Source organism: Rhineura floridana, chromosome 6 (assembly GCF_030035675.1).
Source record: "Rhineura floridana isolate rRhiFlo1 chromosome 6, rRhiFlo1.hap2, whole genome shotgun sequence".
NCBI classification, from domain to species: Eukaryota; Metazoa; Chordata; class Lepidosauria; order Squamata; family Rhineuridae; genus Rhineura; species Rhineura floridana.
This window is the reverse complement of record NC_084485.1, coordinates 91,319,091-91,339,488: the sequence shown is the minus strand read 5'-3', so window position 1 is coordinate 91,339,488 and position 20,398 is coordinate 91,319,091. Positions and strand designations below refer to the sequence as shown.

At 43.1% G+C, this 20,398-nt stretch overlaps 1 protein-coding gene across 5 annotated transcripts in view; it reads right to left on the bottom strand.

Moving 5' to 3' along the window:
• OSBPL9 (oxysterol binding protein like 9) overlaps positions 1–20,398 on the bottom strand; it is a 127,730-nt gene that overhangs the window by 104,164 nt on the left and 3,168 nt on the right. For 3 of the 5 annotated variants that reach the window (XM_061632962.1, XM_061632964.1, XM_061632963.1), the window contains one exon: positions 20,052–20,224. The exons of the other annotated variants lie outside the window; for them this stretch is intronic. In XM_061632962.1, coding sequence (XP_061488946.1) covers positions 20,052–20,224 — 173 coding nt within the window. Of the gene's footprint in view, positions 1–20,051; positions 20,225–20,398 lie in introns of those variants that run through there. 5 annotated transcript variants of the gene reach the window in all.

Here is a 20,398-nt window from a genome sequence, read left to right as displayed (position 1 = left end):
ACCACTGTAATACAGTGCCTCCAATTCCCAATCCCTCCAGGCGATGTAAAAGGATACTGTGGTCGACAGTATCAAAAGCCGCTGAGAGATCGAGGAGGACAAGAAAAGTGAATTCTCCCCTATCTAATGCCCTCCTCATATCATCTACCAGAGCGACCAAGGCTGTTTCAGTTCCATGCCCAGTCCTGAACCCCGATTGGTATGGATCCAAATAATCCGTTTCATCCAAGTGTGTTGACGACTGGTTGGCCACCACTCGCTCAATGACCTTGCCCAAGAATGGTAAATTTGAATAATTTAAATTCGATAATAAATGGCTTAAGGCTGATTTTTTTGTTCTTGGCAGAGATGAGGTGAGAAGTAGGGTCCTTGCAGCTCCTCCTCTCAGTCCCCCAGCTCTCAAACTCATGTTCTGTGAGAAAGCGAGAGATTCCCAGTCCCAGAGAGAGACAACTCCTGTAAACCCCATTCTCTCCAACAGCATCCCCAGGCGGGGTACCTGTGAAGATCACCTCTTGTTGAAAAAAATCCATTTATTGCAGCTGAATATCTGGGCAATGTAAAATTAAAATGTTTAACTGATTAATCCTCTCCCTTTCAATAAACGGATCAATTACATTTCAATTGATTTGCTTATCACCAAGACTTCAAATCTATGAGAATTTCCAGAATATAATAATTAAAAGGAGTGCAAGACAATGAAGAATTCAATACAGAAGCTCTAGGGCACACAGTTAAAAAAAATCAAGGCTGATCTTTGTTATTGTTTCATGCATTCCCCGGTACAGTAACACACAAAATTACTCTAAAAACAATAAACAAGTGTCTCATATTAAAACTCATTCTTACCAATAAAAATAGGCCCCACTGATTAATCAACTCTCCTTTTAGTTAATTAATCTGCTGAAAATTAAAGCTTGTAGCCCTAGAGTTGTTTTTTTTAAAAAAAAATAATTTGACCAGGAAGACAAGTACCGTTCAGTTCGCATACAGTGAATTTCAGAGTTGAGATTAATCTGTTCTCATCACAGACCAGGCTTGTGTATTTATGTGCAAGCCCTTTCTTGATGACATTGCCATGTGGTGACCAAAGCAAGGAGGAGAGAAGTCTCAGGCTGTGTGGTGCAGTCACTGCAACACAATTGCTGCCTAGAAAAGAATGTGCAGGTGCAAAAAGCAGAAGCTCAAGTAAACTTCAATAAGATGAACAGTGCCAAAGCTGCACAGGCTGCAATAGGCAATGTTGAGGGGTTTCATCATTACTGCTTTTTAGGAAGTGAAGGTCAACCACTGTCAGTGCCGCCCTGGGCTCCTACTGCGAGGAAGGGCGGGATATATATAAATATAAATAAATAAATATATATATACAGAAAGAAAAAAAGGAGAGATGTAAAGGGGAGTATTTCTTTAGATGTTACCCTACTTTCCATTTTTGCTTTCTATTTGCTTCTAGCCCTATTCTGTCACTCTCCAGTACACATGAAGAAGGGGCAGTGAGGGCAACTCCCAAACCTGGGTGTTGCGCCTCCAAGTTAGTTACTTAGAACTGGGTATGCCTTTCCTATCTACGATGTATTTCTATAAATGAAATAGCTTTTCTTATTTTACTAAGTCTTAAGTCTCAGTGATCTCAGTGCAGGGTAAAAGCCTGCCACAAACACACACATTGGCACACACAAGCATCATAGACTGTTGACAATATCTGCTAATATCTATACAAATGTACATAACATGCATCACCTGAACTCACATGATCTAGAGTTACCTTAGATCTTGCAAGATTTGCAAATGAGAAGCAATAGGGTTTTATATTAGTTCTGATTGTCTATTGGGCTATCATAGGTTATATGTTTTTTTCATTTTCTATGGCAAAAACTCCAACTTCAGTGGAATTTATGTGATGTGTTCTAATCATTTGAATTTGGCTAATGAATGCTTTATTCTTTCATCAGAACTTTAGCAGTAGTACTAAAATATTAATAAAAAAGAAAAGGGAAAGAAAAAATACTTTACATACATCATTCAGCTGTATTGCTAATTATAGATATAGATATAAAAGATAAACGGCATTTTGTCAAAAGTATTTTTGTCTACATTTTATACCTCATCCTTGGTTTTCCAAGCTTGGCATGGAATGCTTCTCATACAGAATTAATTTGAAATGCTGCATATTTATTATCATAATCATCATATTCAAAATAAAAAATATATGTACCGCCTTCAAGTTGATTCCAACATGGTGACCCTATAAATAGAGTTTTCATGAAGCTGAGAGGCAGTGACTGGCCCAAGGTCACCCAGTGAGCTTCATGGCTATGTGGGGATTTGAACCCTAGTCTCATTTTGTTCTCACAACAACCCTGTGAGATAGTAGGTTAGACTGGCCCAGGCAGGGTTATTCAGTGAGCAAAAATGATGCAAATAGGATCTCTTTTAATTGTGCTATCGACCTGCTTACTTCCACTCTGACTGGGGGATCTTGCAGCATGGGGAAGAGATGGGGGCACATCACAGCTGAAGTTCACCCATATAGGAGCATTATCTCTTGTTTATTACAGAGACGCCTGTTGCAGGTTTTGCTGCTGACAGCAGCAGTCAGTTAGTGCGGCCACTTGAATCACAGCTTGTTGATCCTGAGGAGGCAAAACTAGAAAGTGAGGTTCAGAAAGGAGGCCCTGTGCACGAGGAGGAGGAGGAGGGCATGAAGCAGTGCCAGTTGCCCACAGCCACATCTGCAGAACAGCAAGTACCATGGTTTGGCTTTGAGAAAGCTTGTACATTTGTGAGCCAGAGTGGGAAAAATGTTGTTGTATGATGCAATTACTGCCTTCCAAGGATCAAAAATCTGAGATCAGCTGTTTCCTCCTCATCTAATGTGAAGAAACATTTTGAGGTAAGCCTTTGTCATGCTGGTCCTCAAAGAGTGTCCATTGTCTATTTATGTTTAAATTGTGAAGTTCCTCTTCCATTTTTTCTTGGATTCATGCTTTGTTCTTCTTCCTCAGAGGGCACACCCTGAGAAGCTGAGAGCAATTGAAGAAGCAATAAAGGCAAGGAGACGTGGCCTTCCTGAACTAATGCATGACACCCCTCCTCCCCAAATGCTGAAGCAGCAGCAGACAAGCCTTGAGAGGTGGGGATCTGGCAGGGAGCCTGTCACCCAGACCAATCTCGACAGGAGAATCATTGATTTCATTGTAGAGGAGACATTACTACTTCAGACTGTGGACAAACCATCATTCATTAATCTGGTTCGCATTGGACTCCCCAAAGATCTCACCATCATATGTGCCAAGACTCTGAGAGACAGAATTGAGAAGAGAGCATGCCACATGAGAGAAACTCTTGCAAACCGAATGGGTGCTGTGGCATATATAGCAACCACTGCAGATTGTTGGACCAATGGCAAGAAGAGTTACTTTGGGGTAACAGCCCACTGGATCAACCCAACTACCCTGAAACGTGAGGTCAGGGCCTTGGCTTGTAAGCGTCTGAAGGGGCGCCATACATACGATGTCCTTTCAAAAGCACTGCATGATGTACATGTGCAGTACAGGATCCACAACAAAGTTATGTGCACTACTACAGACAATGGCTCCAACTTTGTGAAAGCGTTCAGAGTTTTCATGGCCAAAGAACCAGTGGAAGCTGCAGGCACCAGTGACGATGATGGTGATAACCAGGAGGAGGAGGAGGAGGCTGAGGTGGAGTTTGTGCCTATCTGTGAGATCCTGGACACAGGACCTGAGGCAGAGGAAGAAGCTGCAGACTCAGGAGAGGATTTTGTTTTACCACCACACCAGAGATGTGCTAGCCACACCCTCAACCTTGTGGCAACACAAGACATAGAGGCCATGCTTTCTGACTCCTCCAAAAGTAGTCTTCTTGGTCCTTTCAAGAAACAGTTTCGTTCCTTGATGGGAAAGTGCAGCAAGTTGTGGTCCAAGCAGAACCAGTCAGCCCAGATTGCTGAGTATATCCATGCGCAATGTGGTGTGTATCTGAAGGTACCGAATAAGACCAGGTGGAATTCCACCTTTGATGCGTTGAAGCAACTACATGAGCTCCTGTCAACTGTGCCACTAAAAATGCATGCCATAATGGACCGCTGCTCCTTGTCCAGGATCACAGCTGCTGAGATTGAAGTGGTACAGGAATACACAGAGATTATGGAGCCACTAGCCCAGTCCCTAGATATCCTGCAACGGGAGAACGGCCTGTTCATGGGGTATTTGCTACCAACGCTCTGCAATCTGGACGGCAAGTTAGAAGGACTGGAAAACAAACCTGAGAGGTACACATACTGTTTTCAGCTGCTGAGAGGTGTGCGCGAAGCCCTAAGAAAGCGGTTTGCAGCTATCTGGGAGGACAAGAGGCTTCTTCTGGCAGCCTGCCTACACCCTCGCTTCAGACTAGATTGGCTGGAATCGTGTCAGGCCGCCACCCATACCAACAAGTAAGAACATTAGGGAAGCCCTTTGGGTGGATTACTCCAAGGGAAATGTTGTCTCAAGGGAGGCATCAGAGGGCTTAAGGTGGTAGGCAGGGGCTGGGCCTTTTCTTCCTGGGGCTCCTCATCACAACCTTGGGTTGCTGCAGGTAATCCTTAAGGGTCTGCTGTGCTGCCCCATGAGTGTGGTGACTTGGTCACCTTTCTACCTTCCATGTCATCATCCACAGGCTCAGGCTGGACCCTGAACCAGAGGACATGACAAGCATCAGGAAATGAAGAGCAGATGATGGTTTCCTAACATATATGTGTTAACATATCCTCTCTCTTTCTTAGATACACAATGGAAGCCTTGTTGAAAGCTGAAATAAAGATGGGTGTACTTAATGAGGACAGTGATCAGTCTTCAGATAAAGACCAGGAAGGAGATGACTTAGAAGATGACTCCTTTAACTTTCTGCCCCAGGGCAAGAAGTCAGCAGTGGACACTGCTGAGGAGGAACTGGTGAGGTACCTGAGGTCTCCCAGCAGGGAAGTGTCATCACTCCATGGCTTTCCACGTGTGCTGCGGTGTTTTTTGCAGCACAACACAGGCATGCCTTCCAGCGCCGCAGTAAAACGCCTGTTCAGTACTGGTGGCAACGTAATGACTGTAAAAAGACATTCCTTGTCTGACATGCTCTTTGAGCATCTTGTTCTTTTGAGACATAACAGAAACATATTATAAAAGCATTTCAAGTGTAAAATTTGATTTCAAGAGTTGGGGTATCATCATTGCTTGGGGGGATGTGAGATTCTGTTATGCCGTTATGTTAATCTTCAAGTGTTGGGGTATCTTCATTGCTTGGGGGGATGTGAGATTCTGTTATGCCATTATGTTAATCTTACAGATAATTTTTTTTATTCTACTACCCCCTGTGTGTGTGTGTTTATTTTTAATATTGTTTTAGGCTTCGTAGATGTGCAGCAGCCAAGGCCAGCACCTTGTAGGAGTTTTTTTAAAAAAGTAACTGAAATGTAATTGCAGTGATTACTTTTGAGAAAAGTAAAGTAATCAGTTACTTTCAGAGCAATTGTAATTGTAACGGTAATTACTACCTTTTTGGGCCAAGTAATTGTAACTGTAATTTATTACTTTTAAAAAGTAATCTTCCAAGCTCTGCCAGAACCCAATAGACTTATGGTACTGCATTATGGGAAAGATTGCTCAATTGTTTATCTGCCCTCTCCCATGCAAGATTCCCCATAATCCCCAGTTTGTTGAGGACTGAAAGCAGTCACAAAGCACAAATGCAGAAACACACAACTGATTTCCAAAGAAACATTTATTATTTTGTCTCTAAAACAAGCTCATCAAGAATCTTGTTTTGAAAGCATGTGACATATCAGGTTACTGTAAGCAGAGGGAGAGTCTAAGGTACCAGATGAGAATGGAATGCAGTTACCTCATTTGGGAGGTTTATGTAACAATACTTATTTTGCTTTGTGGCAAAGTAGCATATTGCTACCACAGAAAGAAACTGTATTTAAAATCAGCAACTGAGTTCTCAGCTTGTGTCTGCCATATGGATCCTAGTATGGCCCTTTGCTTAATTTTTCCCTGTTCCAGTCTCTTTTAACAATGGTTCAAACTTTGGTAGGGCAGATGTTTGCCACTGTTTATTAGACAACTTCTATAATCAGAAGAAAACTTTTGAGCTGTAGCAAGTCTGCTGATCTATACCAATATTTACAAAATAAAGCCTAGATTGCTGTTGTTGCATTTCTCTTATCTGGTTAAGGCTGCAATCCAATATATGTCTACTCAGAAGTAAGCTCCATGGGGTTCAATGGGACTTACTCCCAGGTAAGTGTAATTAGCTTGCAGCTTAAATTATTTGTATCTTTTTGTGAAATGTTAGATCCCTAGAGAAAAAAATTAAACCAACACTAGAGGTTACAGATAGGCAGCAAAGGATAGTGGATTCCTTAAGGACTCATTCAGGCACTGGGTTTGCTCACTTTTTTCTCTCAGTCGTTTCCATTCATAAAGCAATGTAGCCTATGAGCTCACATGTGCGCATCTTGAAAGTTCATCCTGAAGTGGTTTCAAATAAGTTATTCCTTTAACAATGTCCAGAATCAGCAAAGTTATGCCAACCAGACAATTTTGCATTTACCTACTACATATGCATGTTATTTTGTTTATGAAAATTTGATGTTTTTGCAGAACTTAAAATTGTTAGACAAACAGAAATGTAAGATGAATAAAGAGAAGTTCTTCTCCCTCTCTTGTAATTAGAGATGTGAAGGACGGGGGGGGGGACTAGAAAAATGGGCGTGGGATGGCAGGGTTCTGAATTTTCCTGGGCCTTCACAGCTCAACTTTTAATACTAGAATCCAAGGTCATCTAATTAATCTAAATGGTAGAAGATTCAGGACAGCTTATGAAAGCACTTATGAATTTGCTTCCTCAAGATATTATGATAAGCACTAGCTTTAGGATGCACACCTTAACGTGGTGAGGGGGTTTGAGAGTGTTGAAGAAGCTGAGAGCAATGCCGTCAGGAGTCTAGACCAAAAGGCTAGACTCCTAGCAGGGGCACCCATGGCAGAATGGTCAAAGCTGAGACACTAGACTAAGATGCATCCAAACGCAGAGGAAGGCAATGGCAAACCACCTCTGAATATCTCTTACCACGAAAACCCTATGAACAGAGTATCCAATTGCAATACGAGATAGTGCTGGAAGATGAGACCCCCAGGTCAGAAGGCACTCACCGAGCTACTGGGGAAGAACAAAGGACAAGTACGAGTAGCGCTGTGACTAATGACGCAGCTGGGTCAAAGCCAAAAGGAAGCCCAGAGGCTGATGCACACAGATGCGAAAGGAGAGTCCGGAGTTGTACGATGCACACAGTAGGAACATGGAATGTGAGAAGCATGAACCAGGGAAAGTTAGAAATTGTCAAGCAAGAAATGGAGCATATTAACATTACAATACTTGGCGTGAGTGAATTAAAATGGACTGGAATGGGACATTTTCAATCAGGCAACTACAAAATATTTTATGCAGGAAATGAGAAATCAAGAAGAAACAGGGTTGCTTTAATAGTGAGAAGTGATGTAGCAAAAGCAATTAGGAGCTACAACGCAAGGTCTGAGCGAGTGATATCAATGAGGTTAAATGGGAAACCTATTAACATAACCATCATCCAAGTCTACACTCCAACATCAAACACAGAAGAAGAGGAATTGGAGAGATTTTACGCAGAAGTACAGGAGGAAATTGATCACACACCAAAACAAGATATGATGATTATCATGGGGGACTGGAATGCAAAAGTAGGGAACAGAGAAGAACTAGGAATTGTGGGGAAATGGGGCTTAGGTGACAGAAATGAAGCAGGAGAAAGACTTATTGAATTCTGTGAAGCCAATGATTTGTTTCTTACCAACACAGTTTTTGAGTAACCCAAAAGCCGACTGTACACATGGACATCACCAGATGGTCAATATAGGAATCAAATTGATTATATAATTGGAAACAGAAGATGGAGAAGTTCCATACTTTCTGCAAAAACAAGACTAGGAGCAGACTGCGGTACAGTTCATGAACTGATTGTATCAAAAATCAGAGTAAAGCTAAAGAAGAACAACAAAGCACTCATAATGCCAAAATACAATTTAAATAACATCCCAGAAGCATATAAAGATCAAATAAGGAACAGGTTTGAGGCTTTAAACTTAGTTGACAGAGAACCAGAAGAACTATGGACTGAAGTCAGACTCATATGATCAGGGAAGAATGCGAAAAGACAATACCTCTTGTTAAAAAGAGAGAAAGACCTCAATGGATGACTGAAGAAACTCTTAAAATGGTTAAAGAGAGAAGGAAAGCAAAAGCAAAAGGAGATAGAAAAACGGTCAGAACCCTAAATGCAACAATACAGCGACTAGTACATAGGGACAAAGAAAACTATTACAATAGTTATTGTATAGAAATAGAAAAGGACAACAAAATGGGAAGAACAAGAGCCCTATTCCAAAAGATTAGAGAAATGAAAGGGAAATTTAAACCACGAGTAGGGATGTTGAATAATCAACAGGGGAACACACTGACTGACCAAGATGAAATAAAAGGAAGATGAAAGCAATACACTGAAGAACTCTATAAAAGAGATGACAGGATGACAGATTCATTCATGGAGGAACCATATGATGAAGAACTAGAAATTTTAGAATGTGAGGTGAAAGCTCCTCTTAAAATTCTTGGAAGAAACAAATCACCAGGAATAGACGGCATACTAATAGAGTTGCTACAAGCTACTGAGACAGAATCTGTCCAAATTTTGACAAGAATTTGTTAAGAAATATGGAAAACTAAACAATGGTCCACAGACTGGAATTGTTCAATATATATCCCACTTCCAAAGAAAGGGGATCCCAGGGAATGCAGTAATTACCGAACTATTGCCTTAATATCCCATGCAAGTAAAGTAATGCTCAAGATTCTACAACAAAGGCTCTTACCATATATGGAGGAAGAAATGCCAGACGTCCAAGCTGGATTTAGAAAGAGAAGAGGCACCAGAGATCATATCACAAACATACGTTGGATAATGGAATGGAGCAAGGAATTTCAGAAGAAAATCACCCTGTGCTTTATAGACTACAGCAAAGACTTTGACTGTGTAGATCATGAAAAACTATGGAACGCTTTAAAAGAAATGGGGGTGCCACAGCATCTGATTGTCCTGATGCGCAACCTATACTCTGGACAAGAGGCTACTGTAAGGACAGAATATGGAGAAACCGACTGGTTCCCCATCGGAAAGGGTGTGAGACAGGGGTGTATTTTATCACCCTATTTGTTTAATCTGTACGCAGAACATATCATACGGAAAGCGGGATTGGACCAAGAGGAAGGAGGTGTGAAAATTGGAGGGAGAAACATCAATAATTTAAGATATGCAGACGATACCATACTCTTAGCAGAAACCAGTAATGATTTGAAACGAATGCTGATGAAAGTTAAAGAGGAAAGCATAAAAGCAGGACTACAGCTGAACATCAAAAAGACTAAAGTAATGACAACAGAAGATTTATGTAACTTTACAGTTGACAATGAGGACATTGAACTTGTCAAGGATTATCAATACCTCGGCACAGTCATTAACCAAAATGGAGACAATAGTCAAGAAATCAGAAGAAGGCTAGGACTGGGTAGAGCAGCTGTGAGAGAACTGGAAAAGATCCTCAAATGCAAAGATGTATCACTGAACACCAAAGTCAGGATCATTCAGACCATGGTATTCCCGATCTCTATGTATGGATGTGAAAGTTGGACAGTGAAAAAGGCAGATAAGAGAAAAATCAACTCATTTGAAATGTGGTGCTGGAGGAGAGCTTTGTGCATAACATGGACTGCGAAAAAGACAAATAATTGGGTGTTAGATCAAATTAAACCAGAACTATCACTTGAAGGTAAAATGTTGAAACTAAGGTTATCATACTTTGGACACATAATGAGAAGACATGATTCACTAGAAAAGACAATAATGCTGGGAAAAACAGAAGGGAGTAGAAAAAGAGGAAGGCCAAATAAGAGATGGATTGATTCCATAAAGGCAGCCACAGACCTGAACTTACAAGATCTGAGCAGGGTGGTTCATGACAGATGCTCTTGGAGGTCGCTGATTCATAGGGTCGCCATAAGTCGTAATCGACTTGAAGGCATATAACAACAACAACAACAACTTGGACAGCTTTAAAAGGGATTTAGACAAATTCATGGTCTCTGAATTGCTGGGGAACAAAATCAAAAGAGAACTATTGCCCTCATGTCCTGCTTGTGGACTTCCCATAGGCTTCTAGGAAGCTAGACTAGATGGGCCTTTGATGTAGTCCACTAGGGTTGTTCTTATGTTCTTAAGATTCTGTTAGACAGCAACATATTATGAACACATTCTTACATTCAAGTCTTTTTGTGTCATGAGGGGATGCTTTCTATTAAAAACTTGTGCAAGTGTTGCAAGTATTAAAAACTAAGATACAAGAACTATGATAAAAATAATCATGCAGTATTATATAGGTAAGTTCAAATTTTTAAACTGAGTTTATGTTCATATGGGTTTAAAACATAGTATTTTTATCTGAACTGTTTGGCTGCAAAGTACTTTATCAGCATATTATGTTCACAAACCAACATCAAGGCAAGTACTTTTTACACCTTTATTTCAGGCAATGAATCACTGTGACTGCTGTTTTAACAATGGTTTGTTCAATGTTTGCCGCCCTGGGCTCCTGCTGGAAGGAAGGGTGGGGTATAAATAAATAAATAAATAAATAAATCACAAGCCATCTCACAGATAAGCCAAAAAGTCATGTTTTGTTTCTCCAAAGCTTTCTTTGTTTTCCAGCTGCTCTTGCCTCATGCCTTTAGAGTTTGGTATGTGTCTGTGGTGTGGTGATCAAACAAACCATGACTAAGCAAGGCTGCTGGGTTTGGACATCAAACCATACTTAAAACAAGCCATGGTTTGGAAGCCAACAAGCCATGGTTTCACATCGGTTAGTTTATTGGACTGAGTTTTCATGTTCAAACAGACTTTGGCTTAGTGTTATATGTGAATCAGCCACTGCAATGGATGGTGACTGAAATTTTGTACTAGTGCAAGAGGAAAGCACCAAAATGCACATATCCAGATCTCTGCCCATAGTCTCTTGGATTTATGCACTCAGAAAGGAAGCTAGACAATACTGCTCCATACCCGCTATATTAATAGTTCCTTATAATATACATCAGTGTAGGATTTATAAGGAAATATACAGCAACATACACACATATCCTACTCGAAGAATTCATGGAGACTAAAATCAAGACTGCTAATACAGTCATCCATGTCAGATAAATAGGAAGTAATATTCATGATCCCTGTATCTGAATCAGAGAACAGCAGCAGCAGCCCCCACATACCTATTGCACTACTCTCCACCACTCACCATATGCTCAGAGGCACATGTTGCCAAATTCTTCCAAGCTACACGGGAAGCGGATTGGACTGTGAAAGACCAACCCAAATTGTGTTTGCATTTTGACAAATTTGTAGGGCAGAACAATATCTCAGAGAGGAGGTCAGTCTCCTGCTCCCCTGGTGCATTCACTATAGCTGCCCAATTTCCGTGCTTTTTAAAGTTTGATAGAAATATCTGTTGGCTATAGGTACATTCTTAAACCACAAGGTTTTTTGCCTATTAGTGAATAGATTTTTAGGCAAAATTGGTTTTAACCACGAACTGCTTCATTTGTTTTTATTATAAGCTACAATGAGAATCGTTATGGTTGAAAGGCGATCTGTAATTACAGTAACTAAGTAAGAGACAATAGAGTGACCTTGCAGTTATGGATGGTTCCCTGAAGACAGCAGTTCAATATACTTCACCAAAAATCGTATAGAACACTGGGATTATTAAAGAGGAGATAAAAATTTCATGTGGTAGCTTGACAGCCATTTAAAAATGAATAGGGCATCTGCACCTTGTGTAATGTGTTCAATTCCAATACTTCATCCCAAAGAGGATACAGCAAAACTGTAAGAGACAACAACTTAGTACATGAAACCACTATGCAAGTGCTAGGGGAAGGATGGGGAACCTTGGGCCCTCCAAATGTTACTGAACTATAACTCCAATCAGCTTCAGCAACTATGGCCAATGGCCCAGGATGACGGGAGTTGTCGTTCAGCAACATCTGGAGGACCAAACATTCTCCATCCCTGTTGTAGGGGATGGCAAAAAGTCTAAAAGTGCAATTCTATGCATGTCTACTAAGACCCATTGAGCTCAATGAGACTTATTCCCAGTTAAGTTGGAGCCTTAGGGCTGCAATCCACATGTTTATTCAAAAGCAAGCTCCATTGGGTACAATGGGACTTACTCAACCCAAGACAGGCCCTGGATTTAAAAAAGGGGGGAAAAGAACAGCCTCCCTCTATCTATAATAAAATTGAAAGCATGAAAGAGTGTATTAAACAAGTTGTATTCTATTTTCCTCACAGAGCGCTTCTAACCTGCAAATCCTTCCACTATCAGAAGTAGAAACATTCAGCTTAACTGAATCTTAAACAATTAACTGAATTAAACCAATTCAAACTTTGTATAAAATTCACAATTATTACACATGAAGCCTTGAATACTTATGTTACTGGTCTATCAAATATAGATTGTACGTGTCTTAATACAGAATACTTATTACGTATTGGGGACAGACAATAGAAGTTAGCTGTCTCACCATGCCGTTTGTAAGCAGTTACAGAAAGTACTATACTAGTTAGATTTTGTGTCTGATTCTGCCAAACAACTTTTATGCTTCTAATTAATCCCCTGTGCTGTATAAAGTTCGATTATCAAGATGTCACCACCCTAGGAGACACAGTAACAAACTGACAAGACCATTATAAGCCCATCCTATGTTTATTCACTGATATCAATGGGACTTACTCTCAAACCAGAGTACACAGGATGGAGCCACCATCTGACGGTGGAAAGAAGTTACTGCCACCGTACATTTTATGATCTATTTCTACCCCAGAAGAGTGGAAGTTCCAAAACCATGCTAACGACTAGATTCTGTTCTCAAATGCGACACAACACCAGCCCTATCTGCCGTTCTGTATTACACAGAAGATCTATCGCCCATATCAAATGGAACCAATCCCTTTTCTCAAGTAGGAAGATACCAGCTTGCCCGCTCCAAGACCCCCAAGGCTTCTTCCCCAGCTCCTAAAGTAACGAGCGCTTAACGCTACCAGGCCCCTCGTCTCCCCCTCTACTTCAGTCGCTGTAAGTTAAACATTGCTCCACCTCACACCCCCTTCACATAAATCTTCTAACGCCACCATCCTGTTGGCTAGCACCAGAATCTCTCCCATCCCTATTGGCTTCTCTACGACAATGACACTCCCTCTCAGAAACCCCTACCCCTGACAAGCGGGCAGCTTGACAGACCGTTCCCCCCACCTCCATTTACCCGGCGCCGTCCCTCCCTCTATACACACCGTATAGTAGGAGAGCAGCCCTGCGTTGTAATCGAGCACGAACCAGCGATACTGCCAGCCTTTGATCAAGTTGGTCCATTTACTCAGCGGGCCCTCCATGATGGACGCTATCTTGAGAGCCGGTAAGATGCCAGCCCACTTAAGCGAACGCTGATCGTGCGGGCGGAGGCTAAGACAGAGAAAGAGGAGGAGAAAGAGGGTGCACGAGCGCCGTCAATGGGCGAGGTCTGAGTGAGGCAGCGCGAGATAAGTTGGAGAGAGGCGCCCGGCGCGGCAAGAAAAAACAACAACCTACGAGGGAGGAGATAAAGAGGGAGGGGGCGTGACTTGTATACGGACTCCGGAGGGAGGGACGGCTGGGCAAATAATCGCGCTAAGGAGAGAAAATGGAAATATTTGGAAAGTATAACGAAGTATTTCAGGCCGCCAGGATGGGCCTAGTGTTGACTGCATTTCTGCTTTGCACACGTTGACTTGGGAGAAAGCTTTGTTGAACTCTGTGGGGTTTCCTTTCAAGCATGAATAGAGTTTATTGCTTATTGCTTACAGCTCGTAGGCCACCGCAAATACATGTTAACATCATATAAACAACAGAGACAACCCAATACAGACACCAGAAATTCTGCTAAAAACACATGAAAAGTTAAAAGTTAAAAAATAAGGCAGAAGTCTATACCAATGCAACCAGCAGTATATTTACAAGGATTGAGAGGGTAAAGACGCTGATGGCGGGGACTGTCTTTGGGTTTTAGCTCTAATTTTTGCTGCCGCAAGGGCAAACTTAGCGACTTGGCGTGATATAAAAGGGTCATTGCCCACAAGCAGGGTGCAAACCTGCTCAATGGGAGGCCTATCCTTAATGAAATTACTAATAGAGGATAAGAACTTAGCCCGGGGATCTTTGTAAAGGGGGAAACACAGCAAGTAATGAAAAATATCCTCCACATCACCTGAGTTGCATGGGCAGCAGCAAAGGTGAAATGGGATACGTCTATATCTCCCATCCAGAAGCGCAGAAGGCATTGATTGAAAGCGAAGGGCAGTGAATGCAGTTCTCAGCCATGGCGCTTCTAGGAAGGAGAGATAGGGCTCCAGTTTGAAGGATGTTTTGTATATTGAATACCAATGCGAAAAAGAAGAGTGTGAGGCAGAGACCAGGTCCCATCTTGATGTATAAAAAAGAATTCTGTCCCTCAGCCGAGCCCTTGCTCTAGGGGATACGTATGAGGGAGCAGTTTCAATGCTTATCCCATAAAAAGCTAAAATTAATTTGGTCCTTGCTAACCAATTTTCTTGCCCAGGATTCTGGAGTTGCTCAAGATAACATTTCTTTGGCAGCCTTGAGTCATCCATGGCCACCAATTTTAGCCAGAAGGAAGCAAGGGCTACATGAGCCAATGCTTCTAGAGAGTGTGAGCCAGTTTCCAGCCTCAAAAGGGCGGACGGCGCCCCTTTTGAAAGGGCCAGGATCCTTCGAATAAAGGCGTTTTGTAACTTCTCTAGGGATGGAATCCTCATGTAGCCCCAGATCTCGGCACCATAAAGGAGAGTTGGAATGAGTTTCTTTTGGAACACCTCGACTGCAGGGGGGACAGCCTTTCCACCTTTAAAATAGAAAAAACGGCACAGCGATTGGATGGAATAGGAAGTTTTTTAATTCATTGCTGTGATGTGTGGATTCCAGGATAGAGAAGAAGTAAAAGTGAGGCCCAAATATCTAAACTGGCGTAGTTGGAGAATGGGCCTATCATTTAATTTCCACACATGCTGTTTGGACTTTTTCCCAAAAACTACCACCACAGTCTTGGAATGATTAATTTTGAGGTGTTCATTTCGACAATAGGAACCCAGAGAGGATAACAATCGCCTCATGCCCACCTGAGTGATGGAAATCAATGCTAGGTCATCAGCATAAAGTAGTACTGACAACTTTGTATTTAAGATTTGAGGGGGGAAGAATTCCGGCCCCGCTAAAACATTAACAATGCCGTTGACATAAAGGTTGAAAAGGAGTGGCGCCAGCAAGCAACCTTGTCGGACGCCTCTCCCTGTGTGCACTGCCTCTGATAGGGCACCACTTGGGCCAACCCTAACCCTAAGGGACGTATTAAAATGGAGTAGTTGTAGGAGGCAGAGGAGGCGGCGATCGATGTTTGTCCCCGTGAGTTTTTGCCAGAGTCTCGATCGGTCAATCAGATCAAATGCTGAAGAGAAGTCGACGAAGGTCACAAACAACTCTCTTCTCTTTTGAAGGGCATATTTCTGGATCAAATGCGCAAGAGTAAAGCAATGGTCTAAAGTAGACTTGCCCTTTGTAAAGCCCGCCTGTTCTTCTGCAATGCTCTTATTCTCGAGGGCCCAGAGTTGTAACTTCCCTAACAGGTATTTGGAGTATAGTTTTGCAGCCACATCAATGAGGCTAATAGGCCTTATGTTACTGGTCTATCAAATATAGATCGTACGTGTCTTAATACAGAATACTTATTACGTATTGGGGACAGACAATAGAAGTTAGCTGTCTCACCATGCCGTTTGTAAGCAGTTGCAGAAAGTACTATACTAGTTAGATTTTGTGTCTGATTCTGCCAAACAACTTTTATGCTTCTAATTAATCCCCTGTGCTGTATAAAGTTCGATTATCAAGATGTCACCACCCTAGGAGACACAGTAACAAACTGACAAGACCATTATAAGCCCATCCTATGTTTATTCACTGATATCAATGGGACTTACTCTCAAACCAGAGTACACAGGATGGAGCCACCATCTGACGGTGGAAAGAAGTTACTGCCACCGTACATTTTATGATCTATTTCTACCCCAGAAGAGTGGAAGTTCCAAAACCATGCTAACGACTAGATTCTGTCCTCAAATGCGACACAACACCAGCCCTATCTGCCGTTCTGTATTACACAGAAGATCTATCGCCCATATCAAATGGAACCAATCCCTTTTCTCAAGTAGGAAGATACCAGCTTGCCTGCTCCAAGACCCCCAAGGCTTCTTCCCCAGCTCGTAAAGTAACGCTACCAGGCCCCTCGTCTCCCCCTCTACTTCAGTCGCCGTAAGTTAAACATTGCTCCACCTCACACCCCCTTCACATAAATCGTCTAACGCCACCATCCTATTGGCTAGCACCAGAATCTCTCCCATCCGTATTGGCTACTCTACGACAATGACACTCCCTCTCAGAAACCCCTACCCCTGACAAGCGGGCAGCTTGACAGACCGTTCCCCCCCACCTCCATTTACCCGGCGCCGTCCCTTCCTCTATACACACCGTATAGTAGGAGAGCAGCCCTGCGTTGTAATCGAGCACGAACCAGCGATACTGCCAGCCTTTCATCAAGTTGGTCCATTTACTCAGCGGGCCCTCCATGATGGACGCTATCTTGAGAGCCGGTAAGATGCCAAACAGCCCACTTAAGCGAACGCTGATCGTGCGGGCGGAGGCTAAGACAGAGAAAGAGGAGGAGAAAGAGGGCGCGTGAGCGCCGTCAATGGGCGAGGTCTGAGTGAGGCAGCGCGAGATAAGTTGGAGAGAGGCGCCCGGCGCGGCAAGAAAAAACAACAACCTACGAGGGAGGAGATAAAGAGGGAGGGGGCGTGACTTGTATACGGACTCCGGAGGGAGGGACGGCTGGGCAAATAATCGCGCTAAGGAGAGAAAATGGAAATATTTGGAAAGTATAACGAAGTATTTCAGGCCGCCAGGATGGGCCTAGTGTTGACTGCATTTCTGCTTTGCACACGTTGACTTGGGAGAAAGCTTTGTTGAACTCTGTGGGGTTTCCTTTCAAGCATGAATAGAGTTTATTGCTTATTGCTTACAGCTCATAGGCCACCGCAAATACATGTTAACATCATATAAACAACAGAGATAACCCAATACAGACACCAGAAATTCTGCTAAAAACACATGAAAAGTTAAAAGTTAAAAAATAAGGCAGAAGTCTATACCAATGCAACCAGCAGTATATTTACAAGGATTGAGAGGGTAAAGACGCTGATGGCGGGGACTGTCTTTGGGTTTTAGCTCTAATTTTTGCTGCCGCAAGGGCAAACTTAGCGACTTGGCGTGATATAAAAGGGTCATTGCCCACAAGCAGGGTGCAAACCTGCTCAATGGGAGGCCTATCCTTAATGAAATTACTAATAGAGGATAAGAACTTAGCCCGGGGATCTTTGTAAAGGGGGCAACACAGCAAGTAATGAAAAATATCCTCCACATCACCTGAGTTGCATGGGCAGCAGCGAAGGTGAAATGGGATACGTCTATATCTCCCATCCAGAAGCGCAGAAGGCATTGATTGAAAGCGAAGGGCAGTGAATGCAGTTCTCAGCCATGGCGCTTCTAGGAAGGAGAGATAGGGCTCCAGTTTGAAGGATGTTTTGTATATTGAATACCAATGCGAAAAAGAAGAGTGTGAGGCAGAGACCAGGTCCCATCTTGATGCATAAAAAAGAATTCTGTCCCTCAGCCGAACCCTTGCTCTAGGGGATACGTATGAGGGAGCAGTTTCAATGCTTATCCCATAAAAAGCTAAAATTAATTTGGTCCTTGCTAACCAATTTTCTTGCCCAGGATTCTGGAGTTGCTCAAGATAACATTTCTTTGGCAGCCTTGAGTCATCCATGGCCACCAATTTTAGCCAGAAGGAAGCAAGGGCTACATGAGCCAATGCTTCTAGAGAGTGTGAGCCAGTTTCCAGCCTCAAAAGGGCGGACGGCGCCCCTTTTGGAAGGGCCAGGATGTTTTGTAACTTCTCTAGGGATGGAATCCTCATGTAGCCCCAGATCTCGGCACCATAAAGGAGAGTTGGAATGAGTTTCTTTTTAACACCTCGACTGCAGGGGGGACAGCCTTTCCTCCTTTAAAATAGAAAAAACGGCACAGCGATTGGATGGAATAGGAAGTTTTTTAATTCATTGCTGTGATGTGTGGATTCCAGGATAGAGAAGAAGTAAAAGTGAGGCCCAAATATCTAAACTGGCGTAGTTGGAGAATGGGCCTATCATTTAGTTTCCACACATGCTGTCTGGACTTTTTCCCAAAAACTACCACCACAGTCTTGGAATGATTAATTTTGAGGTGTTCATTTCGACAATAGGAACCCAGAGAGGATAACAATCGCCTCATGCCCACCTGAGTGATGGAAATCAATGCTAGGTCGTCAGCATAAAGTAGTACTGACAACTTTGTATTTAAGATTTGAGGGGGGAAGAATTCCGGCCCCGCTAAAACATTAACAATGCCGTTGACATAAAGGTTGAAAAGGATTGGCGCCAGCAAGCAACCTTGTCGGACGCCTCTCCCTGTGGGCACTGCCTCTGATAGGGCACCACTTGGGCCAACCCTAACCCTAAGGGACGTATTAAAATGGAGTAGTTGTAGGAGGCAGAGGAGGCCGCGATCGATGTTTGTCCCCGTGAGTTTTTGCCAGAGTCTTGATCGGTCAATCAGATCAAATGCTGAAGAGAAGTCGACGAAGGTCACAAACAACTCTCTTCTCTTTTGAAGGGCATATTTCTGGATCAAATGCGCAAGAGTAAAGCAATGGTCTAAAGTAGACTTGCCCTTTGTAAAGCCCGCCTGTTCTTCTGCAATGCTCTTGTTCTCGAGGGCCCAGAGTTGTAACTTCCCTAACAGGTATTTGGAGTATAGTTTTGCAGCCACATCAATGAGGCTAATAGGCCTTATGTTACTGGTCTATCAAATATAGATCGTACGTGTCTTAATACAGAATACTTATTACGTATTGGGGACAGACAATAGAAGTTAGCTGTCTCACCATGCCGTTTGTAAGCAGTTGCAGAAAGTATTATACTAGTTAGATTTTGTGTCTGATTCTGCCAAACAACTTTTATGCTTCTAATTAATCCCCTGTGCTGTATAAAGTTCGATTATCAAGATGTCACCACCCTAGGAGACACAGTAACAAACTGACAAGACCATTATAAGCCCATCCTATGTTTATTCACTGATATCAATGGGACTTACTCTCAAACCAGAGTACACAGGATGGAGCCACCATCTGACGGTGGAAAGAAGTTACTGCCACCGTACATTTTATGATCTATTTCTACCCCAGAAGAGTGGAAGTTCCAAAACCATGCTAACGACTAGATTCTGTCCTCAAATGCGACACAACACCAGCCCTATCTACCGTTCTGTATTACACAGAAGATCTATCGCCCATATCAAATGGAACCAATCCCTTTTCTCAAGTAGGAAGATACCAGCTTGCCCGCTCCAAGACCCCCAAGGCTTCTTCCCCAGCTCGTAAAGTAACGAGCGCTTAACGCTACCAGGCCCCTCGTCTCCCCCTCTACTTCAGTCGCCGTAAGTTAAACATTGCTCCACCTCACACCCCCTTCACATAAATCTTCTAACGCCACCATCCTATTGGCTAGCACCAGAATCTCTCCCATCCCTATTGGCTTCTCTACGACAATGACACTCCCTCTCAGAAACCCCTACCCCTGACAAGCGGGCAGCTTGACAGACCGCTCCCCCCCACCTCCTCCGTTTACCCGGCGCCTTCCCTCCCTCTATACACACCGTATAGTAGGAGAGCAGCCCTGCGTTGTAATTGAGCACGAACCAGCGATACTGCCAGCCTTTCATCAAGTTGGTCCATTTACTCAGCGGGCCCTCCATGATGGACGCCATCTTGAGAGCCGGTAAGATGCCAAACAGCCCACTTAAGCGAACGCTGATCGTGCGGGCGGAGGCTAAGACAGAGAAAGAGGAGGAGAAAGAGGGCGCGCGAGCGCCGTCAATGGGCGAGGTCTGAGTGAGGCAGCGCGAGATAAGTTGGAGAGAGGCGCCCGGCGCGGCAAGAAAAAACAACAACCTACGAGGGAGGAGATAAAGAGGGAGGGGGCGTGACTTGTATACGGACTCCG